Genomic DNA, 20,084 nt, shown 5'->3' on the forward strand with positions numbered 1-20,084 from the left:
GTAACTCTTCCTGAGGTGGTGTGTGTGTGTGTGTGTGTGTGTGTGTGTGTGTGTGTGTGTGTGTGTGTGTGTGTGTGTGTGTGTGTGTTCTGTTAGATGCAGCAGCCCAGGTCCCTGGCCTACCTGGAGGAAGAGGTGGAAAACAAGGTTGATATGTTAATTCATGCAGAAACACAGGCTGACTTCTGCTCCTCCTGGAAACATGAGGTATCTGAAGCTCATATTCATCAATAGAGATTTGTACACAGTAATTATGAAGTAATTCAATTCAATACAAACAACTTTATTTGTCACCTCCTGGCAATTATGTCAGGGCTATAACAGTGCTTAAGACACATTTAACTAGCAACCAACGATAATGACTAAACAAAGAATAGATAGACCAGAACCTGCGTGATAAAGACTTCAAAGTGCCTTTCAATAAATATATTAGTATTAAACCTAGATAGAATTCAACTTTTTTTACAGTCTTATCCATTCCATGTTTTGTAACCCAGGTTGATCCATCGTCCAGGAGTGTTAGGAATTCCCTGGCTGCGGAACCCTGGAATAAGGACTGCCACAGTGCTCAACTCTATTTCCAAGAAGACTTCAACAATGCACAGGTGAGATATCACTTTTCAAGTTGCCATCAGAAGCACTGAAAATGAGATGCATACAGACTATTGTAGATGAGGATGGCAAACCACGGTGAGAGTGAAGGACGATTAAGAGAGCATTGAAGACAGTATTTTAAAGGTCTCTCACATTGTCTCAGATCCATGGGGAGAGCCTGCTGACCAGCGCCCCCCTGAGGTCGTCCATGCTGGGCTGTGAGGAGCTGGTGTACTCGCCAGCCCCTGGAGTAGGACCAGGGAGAGAGGAGCCATGCTGTTACCTGCCCCACCACACCCTCACCATCGCACCGAGGAGAGACGACAACTGTGAGTGGGATGCTGTGGTATTTGGGAAGACTGATGATCAGATGATCGTAGCTGAGCAGGCCAGACAGTTCCTCAGCTCCCAGACACCTGGCTGTGCCTCCAGAACCTTGGTACTCTGACAGGACCTCAACACTACTGTGTTTAGACATTCAGCCCAATTCTGATTTTATTTGCCACTAATTGGTCTTTTGACCAATCAGATTTTTGCCAGTAATTGGGCAAAAGATCAGAATTGTGCTGCCTGTGTAAGTACAGCTTTAGTAGCTAACAGTTAGCCTGGTCCTACTGTATGTGCTTTCTGGCTTGACACTGACAATAGGAGTTGGCAAGAGAGCACAAACAGATCTGGACCAGGCTCGCTAACAGTCACTAAGATAGTTTTAGGTATGCTAATACTAGACTATTTTACTATAGGTAGGAAAAATCATATTACCTACTTTTATTTTTTGTCCATGGATTCACACAAAACAACCACCTGTGATGTTTTTATTTGTCTGTTTTCAATTACAGGGTGATAGGAAAATTATTTAACAATATGTAGGCGATTAACCATACTGGTAGCAATTCATTGACGTTATTTTGTATTGAATAACCTTAAAGACCATAACTCTGTTGATTTTGCACTATAAAAAGTGGTGTATGTGTTGTATACTGTAGCAAGAGAAAGGTGGAAGCATTTAATTAATGTTTTCTGCGTTGAATGTACAGAGAAATTGGAATCTGTAACTTTTTGTCATTTATTGTGCAGAAGCCTTTGAAGCTTTTCTCATTAAAAATAATATTGATATTGTACATCTGATGGTGTTAATGCTGTTTTACCGCTAAACAAAACCCCCACCTCAATGGAATTTTTTAACACTTCATCAGTGAATCATGTTAGATACTGAAAATACTTTTCAAAACTTATAAAGAAATGTACTGTTACTTCTTTGCACAGACTGTAAACATGTTCTAATTATTTTGAATTGGACAATAGCAGTATCTATTCTCTCTCCCTGGAGATGAAAGCATTGAAAAATTCACAGAACACACCCTGCCCCATATTCACATTTTGTCCCATATTATTACAAACACAGTTTACAGCCTTCCACCTCAGATGTCTATGCAGAAGCAAATTGCACTTATTGTTTTCAACATTTGTGTATTCCTTTGGATGTAGCGTACACATTTTGTTATAATTGAATGTACTGTTATTGTTAACCAGAAGTAAGGGTAATGGAGTTGGGCTTTGTGGCATGGTACTGTGTGCATGTTCTGCTGCTACTGAGACAAAGCAGGTCATGCATGTCTGAGGGTCAGAAGCCATTGGAGAAACACTGCCTGGGACAAACATACTTTAATAAACATTTTGGCAGTTGGTTGGTGTACATAAGTTAAAGTACTTGCTCCTTGGGTGTCCAAAGAGTTTGTTTTATGTATTGGGATTTCACTTACCGGTAACTCAAATTGTAAAAGTATAGGTATGTGAACTGATTCCTTTCTTAGCAAGGTTTTAAACATTGATTTTAATTTGAAATCATAAAACTGTATGTATAAAGTTCTGTAAGGCATTTTAAGAAAGTCAAGTGTTGATCTGCAGTATTTGATTCTGAAGCGTAGTGTGTTAGTTTTACCCTACATTAAGAAGTATTTTATCAACCTAGGTTTCAGTTGATAGGAGTACTAGGGCAACTGAAGGATATTCCAATCAAAGTTAATTACAAGTGTACTGCATCTTTGTGTAAAGATTTATTGTAATATGATTTAACATTTTGTTTACCTGTAATATTATTTATTTTTAAACCTGTTCTAGGTTTGGAGGGGAAAAGGTACATGTAGCACTTGTGTATAATTTCTATTTTATAGAAAGACCAATTTTGTTTTTCACAGTTTTTATATGGCACATTGTTTATGTCACCTGTGTATAGAGTCACTGCCAACTCGTGCACATGTACCTCAGTTTGGTAATAATAAAACGCTAAAACTATTAGCTTGTGTTGCAGTAAGTTCCCACTGTAGAGGAGTGTGTTTTGCTTGTGAGTGCCTGAAGACTGGGTGGGCAGGAAGCTCTATCATACTATGAAGAAGGCAAACAATGATGTAACATTACAATGTATTTTGTTCAAATATAATATATGCAATATGTACAAATGAAAGTGAAGCAGCAGTACAAATAACAATGGGGTAAAAACAGCTAACAAATAAGGGATCACAGTTGGCTATTAACAGTAGAGAAGAAGACTGACAGAACATGTACTTTGCTGTACTCCATTAATTTCAATGGTAAATAGAGGATAAACATACTCCAGAACAAGTAGTGTAACATGTCACACCCTTATGATTGATATTTCACTATTACCCCAAAATATGACAGCTATAATAGCTCCAGTTTTGTGAAGTTTGTGTTTTGATGAACCTAACAGCCATGGAAACTAACACAGAATAAAGGGCTGCACATACATGATACAATTCTTAGAGATAAACAATCAGTCAGGTTCAAATGCTACATTGATGGAGCAATTTACATCTCCCAGTCCCTGGGTGTCAATCTTCCTCCGGTGGCCCTTGGACAGCACACGGTGCAACAGGCTGGGGGAGCTGTGGGCCGAGCCTGACTTTGACGAGGCCTCGTGTCCCAGGACCCGGAAGAGGCTCTCTTTCTCATGCCTGGGGACCTTTGGAGTACTACGACCGCTGCATACATAAAGAGGGAAACAAACACAGAGGGTTTCTTGTTGATTCTCATTGACCCAATTTATAGAAGTCCTATTGGATGGGAAAACTGCATACGGTGGTATTTTTTGACTATACTGAGGACAACTACAATCAACTGAAGTCAATCCTCTCTGTGGTTTGTTGGGTGGGGAGGAGGTGAGATAGGATCACAGATGTTCTCACCTTGTGCAGCCACAGGGGGCATCAGGAGCTGCATCCTTGGATGAACTCTGTAACGAGCTTGGATTGGCATTCACTGGCTCATGATCATCACTCTGTAAACCCATACCAAACTCACTTAGACATGCCAAAATTAGACCTTCTGGTCAACGTCCATGATTACATCATCAAGCTTTTGTCCAACAACTAGTTGGGACGGTTTATTTCTGTAGAGTTAATTGCCAGGAAGCTATGTTATATACTGTTGAAGTCGGAAGTTTACATACACTTAGGTTGGAGTCATTAAAACTTGTTTTTCAACCACTCCACAAGTTTCTTGTTACTTTATAACTTTGGCAAGTCGGTTAGGACATCTACTTTCTGTGTGCGTGACAAGCTATTTTTCTAACAATTGTTTACAGACAGATTGTTTCACTTATAATTCACTGTATCAATTCCAGTGGGTCAGAAGTTTACATACACCAAGTTGACTGTGCCTTTAAACAGCTTGGAAAATTCCAGAAAATGATGTCATGGCTTTAGAAGCTTCTGATAGGCTAATTGACATAATTTGAGTCAATTGTCGGTGTACCTGTGGATGTATTTCAAGGCCAACCATCAAACTCAGTGCCTCTTTGCTTGACATCATGGGAAAATCAAAAGAAATCAGCCAAGACCCCAGAAAAAAAATTGTGGACCTCCACAAGTCTGGTTCATCCTTGGGAGCAATTTCCAAACGCCTGAAGGTACCACATTCATCTGTACAAACAATAGTACGCAAGTATAAACACCATGGGACCAAGCAGCTGTCATACCGCTCAGGAAGGAGACGCGTTCTGTCTCCTAGAGATTAACCTACTTTGGTGTGAAAAGTGCGAATCAATCGCAGAACAACAGCAAAGGACCTTGTGAAGATGCTAGAGGAAACAGGTACAAAAGTATCTATATCCACAGTAAAACAAGTCCTATATTGACATAACCTGAAAGGCCGCTCAGCAAGGAAGAAGCCACTGCTCCAAAACCGCCATAAAAAAAGCCAGACTACGGTTTGCAACTGCACATGGGGACAAAGATCGTACTTTTTGGAGAAATGTCCTCTGGCCTGCAAGCTGAAGAACACCATCCCAACCGTGAAGCACGGGGGGGGGGGGCAGCATCATGTTGAGGGGGTGCTTTGCTGCAGGAGGGACTGGTGCACTACACAAAATAGATGGCATCATGAGAGAGGAAAAGTATGTGGATATATTGAAGCAACATCTCAAGACATCAGTCAGGAAGTTAATGCTTGGGCGCAAATGTGTCTTCCAAATGGACAATGACCCCAAGCATACTTCCAAAGTTGTGGCAAAATGGCTTAAGGACAACAAAGTCAAGGTATTGGAGTGGCCATCACAAAGCCCTGACCTCAATCCTATAGAAAATTTGTGGGCAGAACTGAAAAAGCGTGTGTGAGCAAGGTGGCCTACAAACCTGACTCAGTTACACTAGCTCTGTCAGGAGGAATGGGCCAAAATTCACCCAACTTATTGTGGGAAGCTTGTGGAAGTCTACCCTACACATTTGACCCAAGTTAAACCATTTAAAGGCAATGCTACCAAATACTAATTGAGTGTATGTAAAGTTCTGACCCACTGGGAATGTGATGAAAGAAATAAAAGCTGAAATAAATCACTCTATTATTCTGACATTTCAAATTCTTAAAATAAAGTAGTGATCCTGCCCGACCTAAGACAGGGTATTTTTAATGTCAGGAATTGTGAAAAACTGAATTTAAGGCGTGTGTAAACTTCCAACTTCAACTGTATCTACATGGTAAGTTCTACACTGTCAAAACATTATTAATCTCTTTTTAGTCCAATATCTGGATGAGCAACAAACCTTAGTGAAAGGTTGTTCACAAAAAAAATATATAAAAAACATTCTACATTTCTTTTTTTAATCTTGCTTTTCAGCAGTCAGGGGAAAAACCTTACCTGGTTCAGTCTGGTCACACATGCGGTTGGAAAGTACCCCTCTGCCCCGTTCTGTAGACGCCCGAACCACCACGAGGGCTCATCTCTGAAGAGAACTTGGATGATGTCACCCTGACAGAGTTGAAGTTCATCTGGCCATTGAGGCCTGTAGTTAACTGCTGCTACTACCTGAAGGAGAAGAAGTAAGATGCTACTGTAACTCAGTAAGAGACAAAGTACTACTCAAGGAATAGTTTACCTATTTTTGGTTCCAACTTCAAAAAACACTTTCATTTGTTAATGCAAGATAATAAGAATGGGGATGCTCTCCCTTTAACTGAAGTTACAACTCATTGTACTCAGAATATTACATCATGCTACAAATCCTATTCTTGAGATTGAATTAATATACTTAATTCATTAATTGTCTATCTTGATGAACCAACAGGTTACAGAGGCCAAACCCAGCCACTGCGCTTTCATTCAAAATGTCCCCACAGAAGACCAGATTAGAGGATTATCTTGTCTTAAATTACAAGTACTGTATATATCCTTACACTGACTTCAGTGACATGTAACTTTTGCCAGGAGAGAGACAATACCGTGGACAGTGTATTTGTTGCTCTAAATAAAAACAGTAGTTACTGTACAGTTTATGAGCACAGAAGTTTGATAATAATTTGTTACTGAAAGAGAGGGATAAGAGTCTATCTATGTCTCCTGTTCCTCATGTCTGTCAACAGTCCAAGGCTCTCTGGAGTTGATCTCCTTTAAATAACCAATAGAGAGAGCTATATATAGAAGGTCCTTAGCTGTGATGTGGAAAAAGGAGAGGGGGTCAAGGCCTGCCTAGAGGAATAGACTACACTGCTTCCCTCAAGTCATTCCCTTATGTCACTTTCTGCTGAGAAAGTCCACCAATCACATCGGACTAATCTTGCTAAATCAACTAAATATATCTTCTAGCTCTACTGTATACCGTATATTGTTTTCACTGTGTTCATCTTATCATCCATTCATGTTGTTGCTCCATTCCTCTAGTCTAAATGACAACACATCTTGATCCTCTGCAGAACGTCACCCTGACACTGGATCGTTCACATCTGTGCTTGCTATAAATTTGATGGTTCTGGTTGCGACTTACTATACATGTAGCTCTATCAATAATGAGAAATCATTAACATACCTTCACTGCTTCCCTAGGCCTGTATCTTGTTCTTGCTCTACAAGCTGATAAAAAAGGGTAGATATGAAGTCATAAAGAGCTGTTAGGCAAGATGACAGCAAAACTATGATAGGCTACTGAAAACCAGTCAATGAAAATACCCTGAAAAAGCAAATAAATGAATCCTCTATGCACAATAACAACCTCAATAAAGACCAGGACAGTATGACAACACGAGACTAGCCCATAATAGAACTGGGGCCATAATGGATCAAGAGTATCAGAGTACTCTAGGATAAGTTACTTCCTCTTCATGCATTCTTATTCATTGTGATTCAAGGCAAAAACTGATCCTAAATCAGCACTCATACACTGAGAAACAGAGAGGATTGCAGGTGGTACTCACCTTGTGGGGAGAAGACAGTGGTGAATACCTCAAAGTGCCCATCACTCTGCACGTAGATCTTCTGCATCCTCTCCTGCTGTGTCTGAGACACTGTCTGGCAGCTCCACACTATTGCACGCCGCTTTAAATAACACCAGTGTCACTAATCCCACCGCACAGAAACACAGTAACACATACCCTTTCTCTCCATCACACATACACACCTCACACGCATGTCACACACACACACCCTTTCTATCCATCACACACACGCAAGTCGCATAAAGTGTTTCTTCGAACTCGCTGACACCTTTGAATCTATTTTCATCTGCAATCTGTCATTTTGAGTCAAACGAATACGATGACGCAAAACAAAACTGAGCTCAACAAAAAGTAAGACTGATCCACCATTAACATTTTAAATCATTGCAATGTAAAAAATAAGTATAATGTACTGCAGATTTTTTTTCTGTCTACTCATTCATTTGTAGCCCACACACAAAAAAGTGTTCACACATTTAAATTACCATTAATTAAATCACAATACTTAATTTATTGAAATTCTTATTTTCTTATTCAGAAAAAATAAAATGTGACATATGCATATATGAGCAGGAGTGAAAAAAGTAGAAGCAAAGAAAACAGAAACTAAAATGATTTAATGATTTTTAGGGATCAGAGTCATGTACGTTTTGAATATAAATGATTATGGATCCTAAAATGCATTTATTTTGACATCCAGTTATCAAATAAAATTTATTTATATAGCCCTTCGTACATCAGCTGATATCTCAAAGTGCTTTACAGAAACCCAGCTTAAAACCCCAAACAGCAAGCAATGCAGGTGTAGAAGCACGGTGGCTAGGAAAAACTCCCTAGAAAGGAGTTGTCCTGCTTTACATCAAGACCTAACGGTAACGAGGATTTAGCGTAACTCTATTTCCATGTCAATATACAGAATCTATCATGAATAAGGATAGATATCATTGCACCCTATTCCCTATATACTATATATATATATATATAGTATATAGTGCACCAGTTTTGACCAAAAGTGAATAGGATGCCATTTGGGATGCAATGATATTCTGTATCATATTGATACCTTAACTTGGCTCTCTTTCTCTCAATGGACCTTTAAAAGCTCTCCTAGTGTGCTCTCCTGGGTTAACCTACTTGAAAGCAGCCAGATCAGACTTTCTTAGCATTAGGGCACACTTTACATAACAGTTAACCTGAGTAATCTGGAAACTAGATTTTTTAAAATAGTACACTTCTAAGAATGACGCAACACTGTCATAACAATGTAGTCCACTCCAGACCAGTAGTCTATTCTCAAATTAATGGGGAGGGGAACATGACAGCAACGGTGTACTATATTGTAGTAAATACAAATCAAAACCAACATTTGAAATCGGGGTAATATACTGTATAATCAAATAAGGAACCTTATCATTTAATTGTATCTATCAGTAAAAGGAGGATGGGATGGCAAACCGGTGGGAGGCTACGTCTCAAATGGCACCCTATTCCCTATATAGTGCCCAATGTTTAACCAGAGCCCTATGGGTCCTGGTTAAAAGTAGTGTGCTATATAGGGAATAGCACAGAGTCATTTGGGCTCTCATCATCTCACACAGGTACAGTATGAGAGTGGGTGATGACACATAAGAGAGCCAGTCTTAGTACAGCTTCAGGGAGGCCTCAAACAAATTAGTCAAATCTTCCTCTGTGTGTTCCCTAGGAGACAGCTTGGTCACCCTTTCCTGCAAGAGACCATAGTGACACAATCAGGGGCAGACACAGGAAATACCAGTCAGAAAAAGAGACATAGTACATGTAATGAAAAAGGAAAGTAGCACTAGCACACTAAACTCTCCTTGCTTGTGGGTTTATTACCAACATCTGGGCTCAATAGTCTTAAACAGGGCGTGAAAGAACATGTCTTGCACATTTAATGTGAAACATTTCTAATGTGTACCTGAGGTATTGTTCCTCTCACTAGGTCAGGTATGTCATCCTTGGTGTAGCCGACAGCACTCAGACCGTCCTCTACCTTCAGGTCATAGAGGAACTGTCTCAGGGTGTCGGCCAGGAGCAGCCCAGCGTCCTCCCTCTTGGTGTTGCTCACGTCAGCCCCTGAGGAGAGACATGGAGGGGTGTGAGCTTGACGTCACAAAATCAGCGAGGAAACAATAGTGCCACGCATGCACCTCTTAATGCACCTACAGTGCACTGTCCAGAGCACTGTTTATGGTATAGATTACCATTTGAGACTAAGCCATGATAAAAGGATTTTACAATTGAGAATATATTTGTGTTAGGATTTAATGACAACACTGTTGGGGGTGTTGTAGAGAAGAGTTGCTGTTACCAAGTATCTCTGCTGCCTCCAGGTGGCGCTCTGGACACATACTGGCAGTGAAGGCAAAGACAGCAGGAGAGGTCAGAACCACAGACAGACCATGAGGCTATGGGACAGAAGAGCAACACATGGGAACTATTAATGCTTGATAGTTAAACTGTGAATGGAGATACATATTTCTGAAACAATATATTTGTTATATACAGTTAACTGCCAAAATAAAGGAAACACTTCAGTAAATGAGGGATACTAAGTATAATGAACAAAAATATAAACAACAATTTCAAAGATTTTACTGAGTTACAGATCATATAAGTAAATCAGTCCAATTAAATCAATGAAATTCTAATCTATGGATTTCACATGGCTGGGTAGGGGCGCAGCTGGGTGGCTGGTATCAGACGATCCCGCAGGTTAAGAAGCCAGATGTGGAGGTCCTGGAGTGGCTACGCGTGGTCTGCGATTGTGAGGCCGGTTGGACGTACTTCCAAATTCTCTAAAATGCTATTGGAGGTGGCTTATGGTAGAAAAAATAACATTTAATTATCTGGCAACAGCTCTAGTGGACATTCCTGCAGTTCGCATGCCAATTGCGCTCTCCCTCAAAACTTGAGACATCTGTTGCATTGTGTTGCGTGACAAAACGGCACATTTTAGAGTGACCTTTTATTACCCCCAGCACAAGGTGCACCTGTGTAATGATAATGCTGTTTAATCCGTTTCTTGATAAGCCACACCTGTCAGGTGGATGGATTATCTTGGCGAAGGAGAAAAGCTCACTAACAGGAATGTAAACAAATTTGCTCACAACATTTGAGAGAAATAAGCTTTTTGTGCATATGGAAGATTTCTGGGATCTTTGATTTCAGCTCATGTTTCATGGGACCAACACTTTACATGTTGCGTAAACATTTCTGTTCAGAATATATATTGAAAGCAGGTGCTTCCACACAGGTGTGGTTCCTGAGTTAATTAAACAATGAACATACCATCATGCTTAGTCAGGCATACAAATGCCCAGTTGCCCAGTATTTTGGCTACTATGCCTAGAAGAAGACATCTCAGTGACTTTGAAAGAGGAGACTCAAAGGAGTATAGGGGGTTTAAAGATTGTGTGTCTCAGTCACCAGATCGCAACCCAATTGAACACTTATGGGAGATTCTGGCGTTTTTTCACCACCATCAACAAGATACCAAGTTATGGGCCTCCCAAGTGGCGCAGTGGTCTAAGGCACTGCACGCAGTGCTAGCTGTGCCACTAGAGATTCTGGGTTCGAGTCCAGGCTCTGTCGCAGCCGGCCGTGACCGGGAGACCAATGGGGTGGCACACAATTGACCCAGCATCGTCTGGATTAGGGGAGGGTTTGGCCGGCAGGGATGTCCTTGTCCCATCTCGCGACTCCTGTGGCGGGCCGGGCGCAGTGCACGCTGACACGGTCACCAGGTGTATGGTGTTTCCTCCGTCACATTGGTGCTTCTGGGTCAAGAAGCAGTGAGGCTTGGTTGAGTTGTGTTTTGGAGGACGCACGGCTCTTGACCTTCGCCTCTCCCTAGTCCGTACGGTAGTTGCAGCGATGAGACAAGACTACCAATTGGATATACTTTGGGGAGAAAAAAAAGAGGTAAACATTTTTTTTTTAAAGATAAAGAATTATGAAATTTCTCATGGAAGAATGGTCTCGCATCCCTCAAATAGAGTTCCAGACACTTGTAGAATCCATGCGAAGGCGGTCTAATGCCCTATTGAGACACTTACTGTTGGTGTTTCCGTTATGTTGGTGTTTCCTTTATTTTGGCAGTTACCTGAAAATATACACTGAGTATACCAAACATTAAGAACACCTTCCTAATATTGAGTTGCACCCTTGATACAAACCGGTGCGCCTGGCACCTACTACCTACCATACCCCATTCAAAAGGCACTTAAATATTTTGTCTGGCTCATTCACAATCCATTGTCTCAATTGTCTCAAGGCTTAAAAATTCTTCTTTAACCTGTCTCCTACCCTCCATCCACACTGATTGAAGTGGATTTAACAAGTGACATCAGTAAGGGATCATAGCTTTCACCTGGTCAGTCTATGCAATGGAAAGAGCAGGTGTTCTCAATAGTTTATATACTCAGTGTATATATCAAACATGGAACAGAATACCAATGAAAATACATTATATCAGTGTCAAAACTGTGGTTATAGAGATCATATATATTTGGAACTAAATATATTGAATTTTCAATATAAAGGTCAAATTTAACAGACATTTTTCAATAATAAGATTGCTTTGTATTGGTTCTAAAATGAAGAAAAGGACCAGAATCGCTTTACCACTACAGGGTGATCCACATTGTAGCCCTTAGCCATGTAAGTCTTCACATTTCCAGCAATAGGATAAGACATACCGTGGCTAGAAAATGAACAAAAAGGATCTCATCAGTCACATTAATCATCAATCACAGGACACACTGTAACTATTCATATAAGGAAGGGGATGCGTGCAGTTTCAATCATTATGAAGGCGTAATGAGCCATATGTTTACTTTACCATAAGTGGACCCCAGCATTTCCAAACCCGATCCCGGCAAACACACTGGCAAGATGCATGCTGGATCTGGCCTTTACATCCTCAGCATCGTTCACCGCCCTTAGAGGGAGAAAGTGAGCGGTTAATGGACGTCGCCTACATCAGCGCTAATAATAAGAAACCACTGATAATAATATTCACAATAGACAGTAGTGATTTTTAGGGGATCAAACTGTGGAATAACTAATGGAAGCCTCATCAGGAAGGCGTTTACCGTTTCATGTACTTGGCCACTACATTCAGAGCATGTCTGGACCAGACATCACTAATGGGGTTACTGCCCTGGTAGGCCGGCCGGTTGATGGGGTTGGGAGGGCAGGGGCTGCGCATGTTGTAGGGAAGAGCCGTGTAGGACTCCAGGGCATGGCTGCATAAGGACACACAAAGAGAACAGATGAAGAAAAGAACTTAATCCAACTCCTATTTTTCTAATCAGTCACTTCTATCTGGCACCACCTTGACGTTATAAGAGCACAGAGTGGGGGAAAGGTCAAAGGCCTCTGCAGCATGTCGGTAGAGAGAAGCATGTTGATGAATGAGTTATTTGGCTTATAAGGTTGATAAAAGATGTGAATGTAGCCTTAAAAACATAATAATATGTTACACAGACTGACTGATTGAATGTGATCAATATACACTACTGTTCAAAAGTTTGGGGTCACTTAAAAATGTCCTTGTTTTGAAAGAAAAGCACATTTTTTGTCCGTTAAAATAACAGCAAATTGATCAGAAATACAGTATAGACATTGTTAATGTTGTAAATGACAATTGTAGCTGGAAACGACTGATTTTTAATGGAATATCTACATAGGCGTACAGAGGCCATTTATCAGCAGCCATCACTCCTGTGTTCCAATGGCAAGTTGTGTTAGCTAATCCAAGTCTATAATTTTAAAAGGCTAATTGATGATTAGAACACACTTTTGAAATTATGTTAGCACAGCTGAAAACTGTTGTCCTGATTAAAGAAGCAATAAAACTGGCCTTCTTTAGACTAGTTGAGTATCTGGTGCATCTTCATTTGTGGGTTCGATTACAGGCTCAAAATGGGCAGAAACAAAGAACTTTCTTCTGAAACTCGTCAGTCTATTCTTGTTCTGAGAAATGAAGGCTATTCCATGCGAGAAATTGACAAGAAACTGAAGATCTGGTACAACGCTGTGTACTACTCCCTTCACAGAACAGCACAAACTGGCGCTAACCAGAATATAAATGCCTTATTCTAAAATTGATTAAATTGTTCTTTTTTTACTCATCAATCTACACACAATACCTTATAATGACAAAGCAAAAACTTTTTTAGATTAAAAATGGAAATATCACATTTACATAAGTATTCATACCCTTTACTCAGTACTTTGTTGAAGCACCTTTGGCAACGATTACAGCCTTGAGTCTTCTTGGCTAGGACGCTAAAATGTGTATGTGACCAATAACATTTTATTTTATTTATTTGGGAGGTTTGTCCCATTCTTCTCTGCTGATCCTCTCAAGCTCTGTCAGGTTGGATGGGGAGCGTCGCTGCACAGCTATTTTCAGGTCTCTCCAGAGGTGTTAGATCGGGTTCAAGTCCGGGCTCTGGCTAGGCCACTCAAGGACATTCAGAGACTTGTCCTGAAGCCACTCCTGCGTTGTCTTGGCTGTGTGCTTAGGGTTGTTGTCCTGTTGGAAGGTCAACCTTCGCCCCAGTGAGGTCCTGAATACTCTGGAGCAAGTATTCATCAACAATCTCTCTGTACTTTGCTCTGTTCATCTTTCCCTCGATCATGACTAGTCTCCCAGTAACTGCCACTGAAAAACATCCCCACAGCATGATGCTGCCACCACCATGCTTCCCCGTAGGGATGGTGCCAGGTTTCCTCCAGACGTGACGCTTGGCATTCAGGCCAAAGAGTTCAATCTTTGGTTTCATAAGACCTGAGAATATTGTTTCTCATGGTCTGAGAGTCCTTTAGGTGCCTTTTGGCAAACTCCAAGCGGGCTGTCATGTGCCTTTTATTGAGGAGTGGCTGCCGTCTGGCCACTCTACCATAAAGGCCTGATTGGTGGAGTGCTGCAGAGATGGTTGTCCTTCTGCAACGTTCTCCTATCTCCACAGAGGAACTCTGGAGCTGTCAGTGACCATCGGCCCTTCTCCCCAATTGCTCAGTTTGGCTAGGTGGCCAGCTCTAGGAAGAGTCTTGGTGGTTCCAAACTTCCATTAAAAAATGGAGGCCACTGTGTTTTTGGGGACCTTCAATGCTGCAGAAATCTTTTGGCACCCTTCCCCAGATCATCTGTGCCTCAACACAATCCTGTGTTGGAGCCCAAGGACAATTCCTTTGACCTCATGGCTTGGTTTTTGCTCTGACATGCACTGTCAACTGTGGGACCTTATATAGACAGGTGTGTGCCTTTCATGTCCAAATCATGTCCAATCAAATTAATTTTTCCACAGGTGGATTCCAATCAAGTCGTAGAAACATCTCAAGGATGATCAATGGAAACAGGATGCACCTGAGCTCAATTTCAAGTCTCATAGCAAAGGGTCTGAATACTTATGTAAATAAGATATTTCAGTTTTTTCTAAAACTCTGTTTTCGCTTTTCATTAAGGCGAATTGTGTGTAGATTGACATTAAAAAACAAAAATGATTGAATAAGGCTGTAAAGTAACAAAATGTTGAAAAGGGGAAGGGGGCTGAATACTTTACGAATGCACTGAATACAGTATATTTACATACCATAGCACATCAAAACCACTGTTGGCAGCCACCCTCTCGGGCATATGCAGAGTGTGGAGAGGATCCACTATTCCAAGAGTCGGCTTAATGGCTCGGCTGGCGATGCCTGAATAGATGAACCAGAAGACAAGCAAGTCATACTGAGTCATTGAATGAAACATTGCAACATACAGTATGAATTGAATTATCATTTGAATGTGAGGCCAGCAATGCAACTAAGGAGAGAGAGATAGCTTTGCCCTGAGAAAGTGTTTTTTTTTTACCCGTTTTTGCTTTCAGCTTTTCGAAGTCGAAGATCGCAACACCTGTTGTCTCACTACCAGTTCCTGCTGTTGTGGGAACTTAAGAGAAAAATAGTTGCCATGTAACTAACATGTACAAGTTTAGCCTATATTAGGAAAACTGCATATTTGCACATCCATTCAATTGTTCTAAAAGTGTATGACATATTAATTTCCTCCCTGAGAGGATTTGAGGTGTAGTCTAACAAGATCAGGTGTGCACAACCACCCACAAAAAAACCTCTCTAATCTATAATAGTCAAAGTAACACATTTATATACAGTGTACATACAACAGATTCTAAATGGTTCAGTGTACCAGGGTCAGTTAGTTCCTAAACCTATTAACCTCAGTGTGTATTTGTGACTGGGGGTCATAGTACCTGCGATCAGGGGCTTGAGAACACCTGTAATAGGCTTTCCCTTCCCTATAGGCGCATTGACAAAGTCTAGAAAATCCGCGTCGGGATGGCAGGCATACAGGTTGGCAGCTTTACAGGTGTCAATCACTGAGCCTCCACCCACAGCAACGTAAATGTCAAACGTTTCTTTCTTCGCAAAAGCTATGGCCTCCTTGAAGCTGTATAGTAAAGAGTGAAAGTGATTACTTTATTGAAAATTCATCCCATGATTGACTTTTTGATTACGCTTCTCATCCATACATTTACTCCAAATGAGGAAAAACTAGAATCAATATAAAATGTAATGATGAAATTCCGGTCAAGATGTATGACATACCTTAGGTGTAGGCTGTCATTGTAAATAAGAATTTGTTCTTAACTGACTTGCCTAGTTAAATAAAATGACAAATTAAAAAATACAAAGTAATTGAAAAGAAGTGTCCCAAATGGCACTCTATTCCCTATATACGGTAGTGCATTACTTGTGACCAGAGCCCTATGGACCCTGCTCTGTTCAAAAGTAGTGCACTACATAGGGAATAGCTAGGGTGCCAATTGGAACTCACAGGGTTACCTGGAGTCTGTTGGCTCCACCCGAACATTATCATAAACTTTGTAGTTAACCCCGTTCTGAACTAGAGACTCCAACACGGCCTCGACAGGAGAGAGCCGAGACAGATTATTGTCCGTCATAAGACACACGTTACGGGCTCCCATGTTCTGAAGATCCTGCGATTTGAAAGAAAATCACAAAATAGGAGAGTGTTATTCACGCCTTAGACAAAATCTTATATGATTCATGTTCAAAGCATTATATGCATTTCAATTTTAGGCCTGTTCATGTCTCTTCTATTATTGAAACTTTTTACTTGTGAACACAACCCCTTACCATTTAGGAAGAACAATTATATTATGTAAACATGAGTTGTTTAATATCTTGTCATGAATAGCATCAACAAATAGCAGAGACTTATTTACCATACCAATTTCCCGTGTGACACCCTCTCCATATCTAATGTTTGAGCTCGCCATCTGAAACCAAATAATAACATGAAAAATATGGTTAACGTTGGCCAACATCCCAAGGAAAATACCGTTGACTACTTTTCATTAATAAAATAGAGAAATAGATATCTTAGAAAAGTGTCAGTCCACTTTTTTTTTTTTTTTGCAGTGCTTTAGCCTAAAGACTACTTTAAAGCTTTTTAAAAAGGGGTTTTATGCTGAGCCTCATGACAGTAGTTGGAGTATACGGTTGGTTTAACTTGAATTAATAACTGTCATGTCTGCTTATTAGTAGGGCTTATTTAATTATTTTGAAAAGCTTCTGTGGCCATGTCAAAGTCAGATGAGTGAAAATATGGTTAAATAGTTCAAGTTACCTCAAATGCATAATCCGTTTTTCTTCCACAGTCATGTCCTGAAGCTAGAGCACAAACATTACAACTTTAAAACACGTTGTGACAGGGTAAAAAACACACTTTTGTTCCATGTTTCTATGGACCCTAATTAGTGGTACACATGTATTTCTTTTTTAAAGTGAGAGTGTACTGTCCTCCTTGAGGTGTTTCTAACCAAAAAAAGATAGCCAAAATCCATTCAAGAACTGAACCAGAGTCAGGGATAGGTTTTCCGTAAACCTCTGGTTTTAATAGATAAACCGGTCGTCAGTTGACACATTGGTGGGGCTGGCTGCCGGGGTAAGCTGGCGGATGTTAAGAAGCGCGGTTTGGAGGGTCATGTTTCAAGAATGCATGACTCGACCTTTGCCTCCCGAGCCCGTTGGGGAGTTGCAGCGATGAGACTAGCTCGATATTGGGGAGAAATTGTGGGTAAAATTTTTTAAAATAAGTGCCAAGGGCCACTCATTGCGGGTCAATGGGAGCGTGGTAGGGTTTGGGTCCATTGTCGGCGTAGGCGGTATGCTTGAGTCCGAGATGGGCCTCAGATTGGGAGAGGAGGCCCGGGTGCTCTTAGTGGGAAAGGAGCAACCCAGCTGTTTGTGTTGTCTTTTTCAAAATCAAATCAAAACAAATTGATTTATATAGTCCTTTTTACATCAGCTGATATATCAAAGTGCTGTACAGAAACCCAGCCTAAAACCCCAAACAGCAAGCAATGCAGGTGTAGAAGCACGGTGGCTAGAAGAAACTCCCTAGAAAGGCCAAAACCTAGGAAGAAACCTAGAGAGGAACCAGGCTATGAGGGGTGGCTAGTCCTCTTCGGGCTTCCTTTGAATTCATGGGAGAAATCAATCACCATGTTGCGCAGCTTTGTCCGGGTTTGGCCTAGGTTGGCCGTAAACTGACTTCACTAGTTAAATACAACAAAATATCTTTAAAATGTGACAATGAACAACAACCCGAAAGCACTGAATGGTCTGTGTAACCACATTAATAGGTCTACCTCGTGCTGTAGGATGTGTTGATCAACTGATTGATAGGTGTAGGCCTACTGTAGATTGACAAATGTTCCTCTACTGTGGATGCTCGGCAACATGTTTTCGAGCCCGGACTCGCTATACGTTTATTTTATAATAACTGACTGTTACTGCAATACTGCCACCTGTAGGATGATAATGAGTCCTTGACTTTGTTATGGTTGCAATTATGGAAAATTGCAACCATGTTCAAGTCCATCTTCGTCATAATTTATAATTGGATATGTGGAATTTTGTTCCAGGAAATAATCACTGTCATCTGGTGAGGTTAGCATAGGTCTAACGTGTGCCAGGTGATGGGACCAGCTCAAATGTAGCGTTCTTTCAAGTATAAATAAATCAACGATTTTAATTTGACGCGGAGAAACTGTTTTATAATGTTCGCAATTATGGGCACTGTTTCCTGTTTATTACATCACGTAAGAAAGTAATGAGTGCAACCTAGATACAGATAAATAAAACAGCCCCGGGTGGCGCTAAATCACTAGGTGCATAGAAAACCTGAATGACAGGCAGAACAGAGCTTTTGCACAAGAAGCTGTGTTAGGTGTTACATACATGTTACAATTAACTTAATTAACAATAACGGTGTGTTATAATAAAACAGGTTATTTTTAACCAACTGCTACCTTGATGGAATGTATGAGAATGGGCAGGGCATCTGCACCTGTAAATGGGGGAGAAAAACGGCATTTTCATAAGCAGTGTAATCATTTGACGCAAACCCGCGAGTGAAACGAAGTTGGGTTGACGTCGATGCTTGCACTGCCATCTGGCTACTACATAACAAGTTAGGTAGGGGCCTAGCTAAATAAGATAACTACCTTAAGTAACCACTACCCCTAGTGCATTTAACAATCTTGTATTTGTGCATTTTCGCGATTAGGAATCAACTTACGCTGCTTTTTCAAGTTGCCTGAGCAAATGCACAATCCTGTCGCGTCCTGCCATGTTGTCGTTCTTCCTTCGGCTTTTGGGTTTACTTATGAGTTCAACTCGAGGGAGTCGAAGTCTGGATTTCAACGGATACACGAGCGCCCCTTACTGTACCGAATGTGAAAAGATATAGGACATGGGTCAGACCTATGACGTTTACCCAAGGCTCTACCACACACGTCATGATGAGGAAAGCACAATTTCCATTTATTGTAACAGGCAGTAGAGTTAACATACTGTAAGAGAAAGATGGCCTAGTCCTACTATTCAAAATATCCTTTAGGGTAACCAAAATAGTAATGTTCAATATCAAGTTCAACTCATAGGAAAAGGAGAGCGACTATCAGCTGAAATCACAACCTATCTCCTGTGGGTTTAGATTTATTCACTGCACATCATAGGCCTAAGCTATAACTGCATCCTAGTTTTCATACTTGGATGAATAACAATCAATAATAGCATCTCTGCCCTTTACTGCCAGTGAGTGACAGTCAGGCATGTGATTACGTAGCCTACATCAAGTGATGTAAGGAAGAGCACTTTAGACAGTTGGCGTCACGCAACACGCAGCCTAACGGACTGTCAACCCCAAAGTTCCCACCACATAGGCTGCCACTGTTGCAGTTGTCACTAGAGAGTGAAAATGCCCTGGGAAAAAAACGTATTTCCCACCATAGATGTGTGTCACCATGAAATCTCTCACTTTTCATTCATATCTACTTCCGGTGTCCCCATCAATAAAATAGAAATATGTTTTATTATGGCAGTAATTCTAATTCTGTGGTCCCCTTAACCCTGTGACCTCTAATCTTCCACATATACTGTACAACCTGCAAGGTGCCAGCCCAGAGCCATTATTAATGGTTATATACAGCACTGATACCAGACAATCTAAAGGAAGAGACTGTTTATGTGTAGTATCTGTCTTGTAAAGGCACCTCTATTCTCCATACCTCCGACACTGATCGTTTCATTCAGCTGGATGGTCTTTTCCACCAAGTGACTCACAGTGATTTAGTACCTGTGCTGTGTTCACTCGCACCGCTACACTACATGTGTCAGCTCTGGACGGTGTTAACCAG

At 40.9% G+C, this 20,084-nt stretch overlaps 3 protein-coding genes across 4 annotated transcripts in view; 1 reads left to right on the forward strand and 2 right to left on the reverse strand.

Moving 5' to 3' along the window:
* Positions 1 to 3,254, forward strand: part of LOC115114371 (myb-related protein A-like) — an 18,266-nt gene extending 15,012 nt beyond the window's left edge. The window contains exons 12-14 of the mRNA XM_029642561.2: positions 97 to 207; positions 498 to 605; positions 758 to 3,254. Coding sequence (XP_029498421.1) covers positions 97 to 207; positions 498 to 605; positions 758 to 1,042 — 504 coding nt within the window. The 3' untranslated portion in view covers positions 1,043 to 3,254. The remainder of the gene's footprint in view (positions 1 to 96; positions 208 to 497; positions 606 to 757) is intronic.
* Positions 2,999 to 7,482, reverse strand: si:dkey-97a13.12 (jouberin). 2 transcript variants are annotated; one of them, XM_029642563.2, is made up of 5 exons: positions 7,300 to 7,482; positions 6,915 to 6,958; positions 5,750 to 5,917; positions 3,801 to 3,892; positions 2,999 to 3,596 (listed from the first exon to the last, which is right to left on the reverse strand). In XM_029642563.2, the coding sequence occupies exons 1-5, from the start codon at positions 7,364 to 7,366 to the stop codon at positions 3,389 to 3,391; spliced, it is 579 nt and encodes a 192-aa protein (XP_029498423.1). In that variant the 5' UTR covers positions 7,367 to 7,482; the 3' UTR covers positions 2,999 to 3,388. The 2 variants fall into 2 exon arrangements, with proteins under 2 accessions (XP_029498423.1, XP_029498424.1); XM_029642564.2 differs by lacking the exon at positions 6,915 to 6,958 and having other exon boundaries at positions 7,300 to 7,379.
* A 436-nt stretch (positions 7,483 to 7,918) lies between these two features.
* adhfe1 (alcohol dehydrogenase iron containing 1) lies at positions 7,919 to 19,102 on the reverse strand. Its single transcript, XM_029642565.2, has 14 exons — positions 18,965 to 19,102; positions 18,696 to 18,733; positions 17,009 to 17,052; positions 16,605 to 16,658; positions 16,201 to 16,355; positions 15,609 to 15,805; positions 15,209 to 15,286; positions 14,946 to 15,051; positions 12,438 to 12,590; positions 12,185 to 12,283; positions 11,968 to 12,046; positions 9,653 to 9,749; positions 9,260 to 9,417; positions 7,919 to 9,044 (listed from the first exon to the last, which is right to left on the reverse strand). The coding sequence occupies exons 1-14, from the start codon at positions 19,015 to 19,017 to the stop codon at positions 8,961 to 8,963; spliced, it is 1,395 nt and encodes a 464-aa protein (XP_029498425.1). The 5' UTR covers positions 19,018 to 19,102; the 3' UTR covers positions 7,919 to 8,960.
* Between the last annotated feature and the right edge of the window lie 982 nt (positions 19,103 to 20,084).

Source organism: Oncorhynchus nerka, linkage group LG9b, assembly GCF_034236695.1.
Source record: "Oncorhynchus nerka isolate Pitt River linkage group LG9b, Oner_Uvic_2.0, whole genome shotgun sequence".
In the NCBI taxonomy this organism is placed as follows: domain Eukaryota; kingdom Metazoa; phylum Chordata; class Actinopteri; order Salmoniformes; family Salmonidae; genus Oncorhynchus; species Oncorhynchus nerka.

Bases quoted from the DNA above. Each gene is read 5' to 3' on its own strand.
- adhfe1 (XM_029642565.2), bottom strand. From the start codon at position 19,017: ATGGCAGGACGCGACAGGATTGTGCATTTGCTCAGGCAACTTGAAAAA. The intron at 18,734-18,964 runs GTAAGTTGATTC...CCCCATTTACAG, and splicing joins AGGCAACTTGAAAAAGCAGC to GTGCAGATGCCCTGCCCATT. The intron at 12,047-12,184 runs GTAAAGTAAACA...TTCATTTTCTAG, and splicing joins AATGCTGGGGTCCACTTATG to CCACGGTATGTCTTATCCTA.
- si:dkey-97a13.12 (XM_029642563.2), bottom strand. From the start codon at position 7,366: ATGCAGAAGATCTACGTGCAGAGTGATGGGCACTTTGAGGTATTCACC. The intron at 3,893-5,749 runs GTAAGGTTTTTC...ATGGGTTTACAG, and splicing joins GTGTGACCAGACTGAACCAG to AGTGATGATCATGAGCCAGT. The intron at 3,597-3,800 runs GTGAGAACATCT...TTATGTATGCAG, and splicing joins GCCCCCTGTGGCTGCACAAG to CGGTCGTAGTACTCCAAAGG.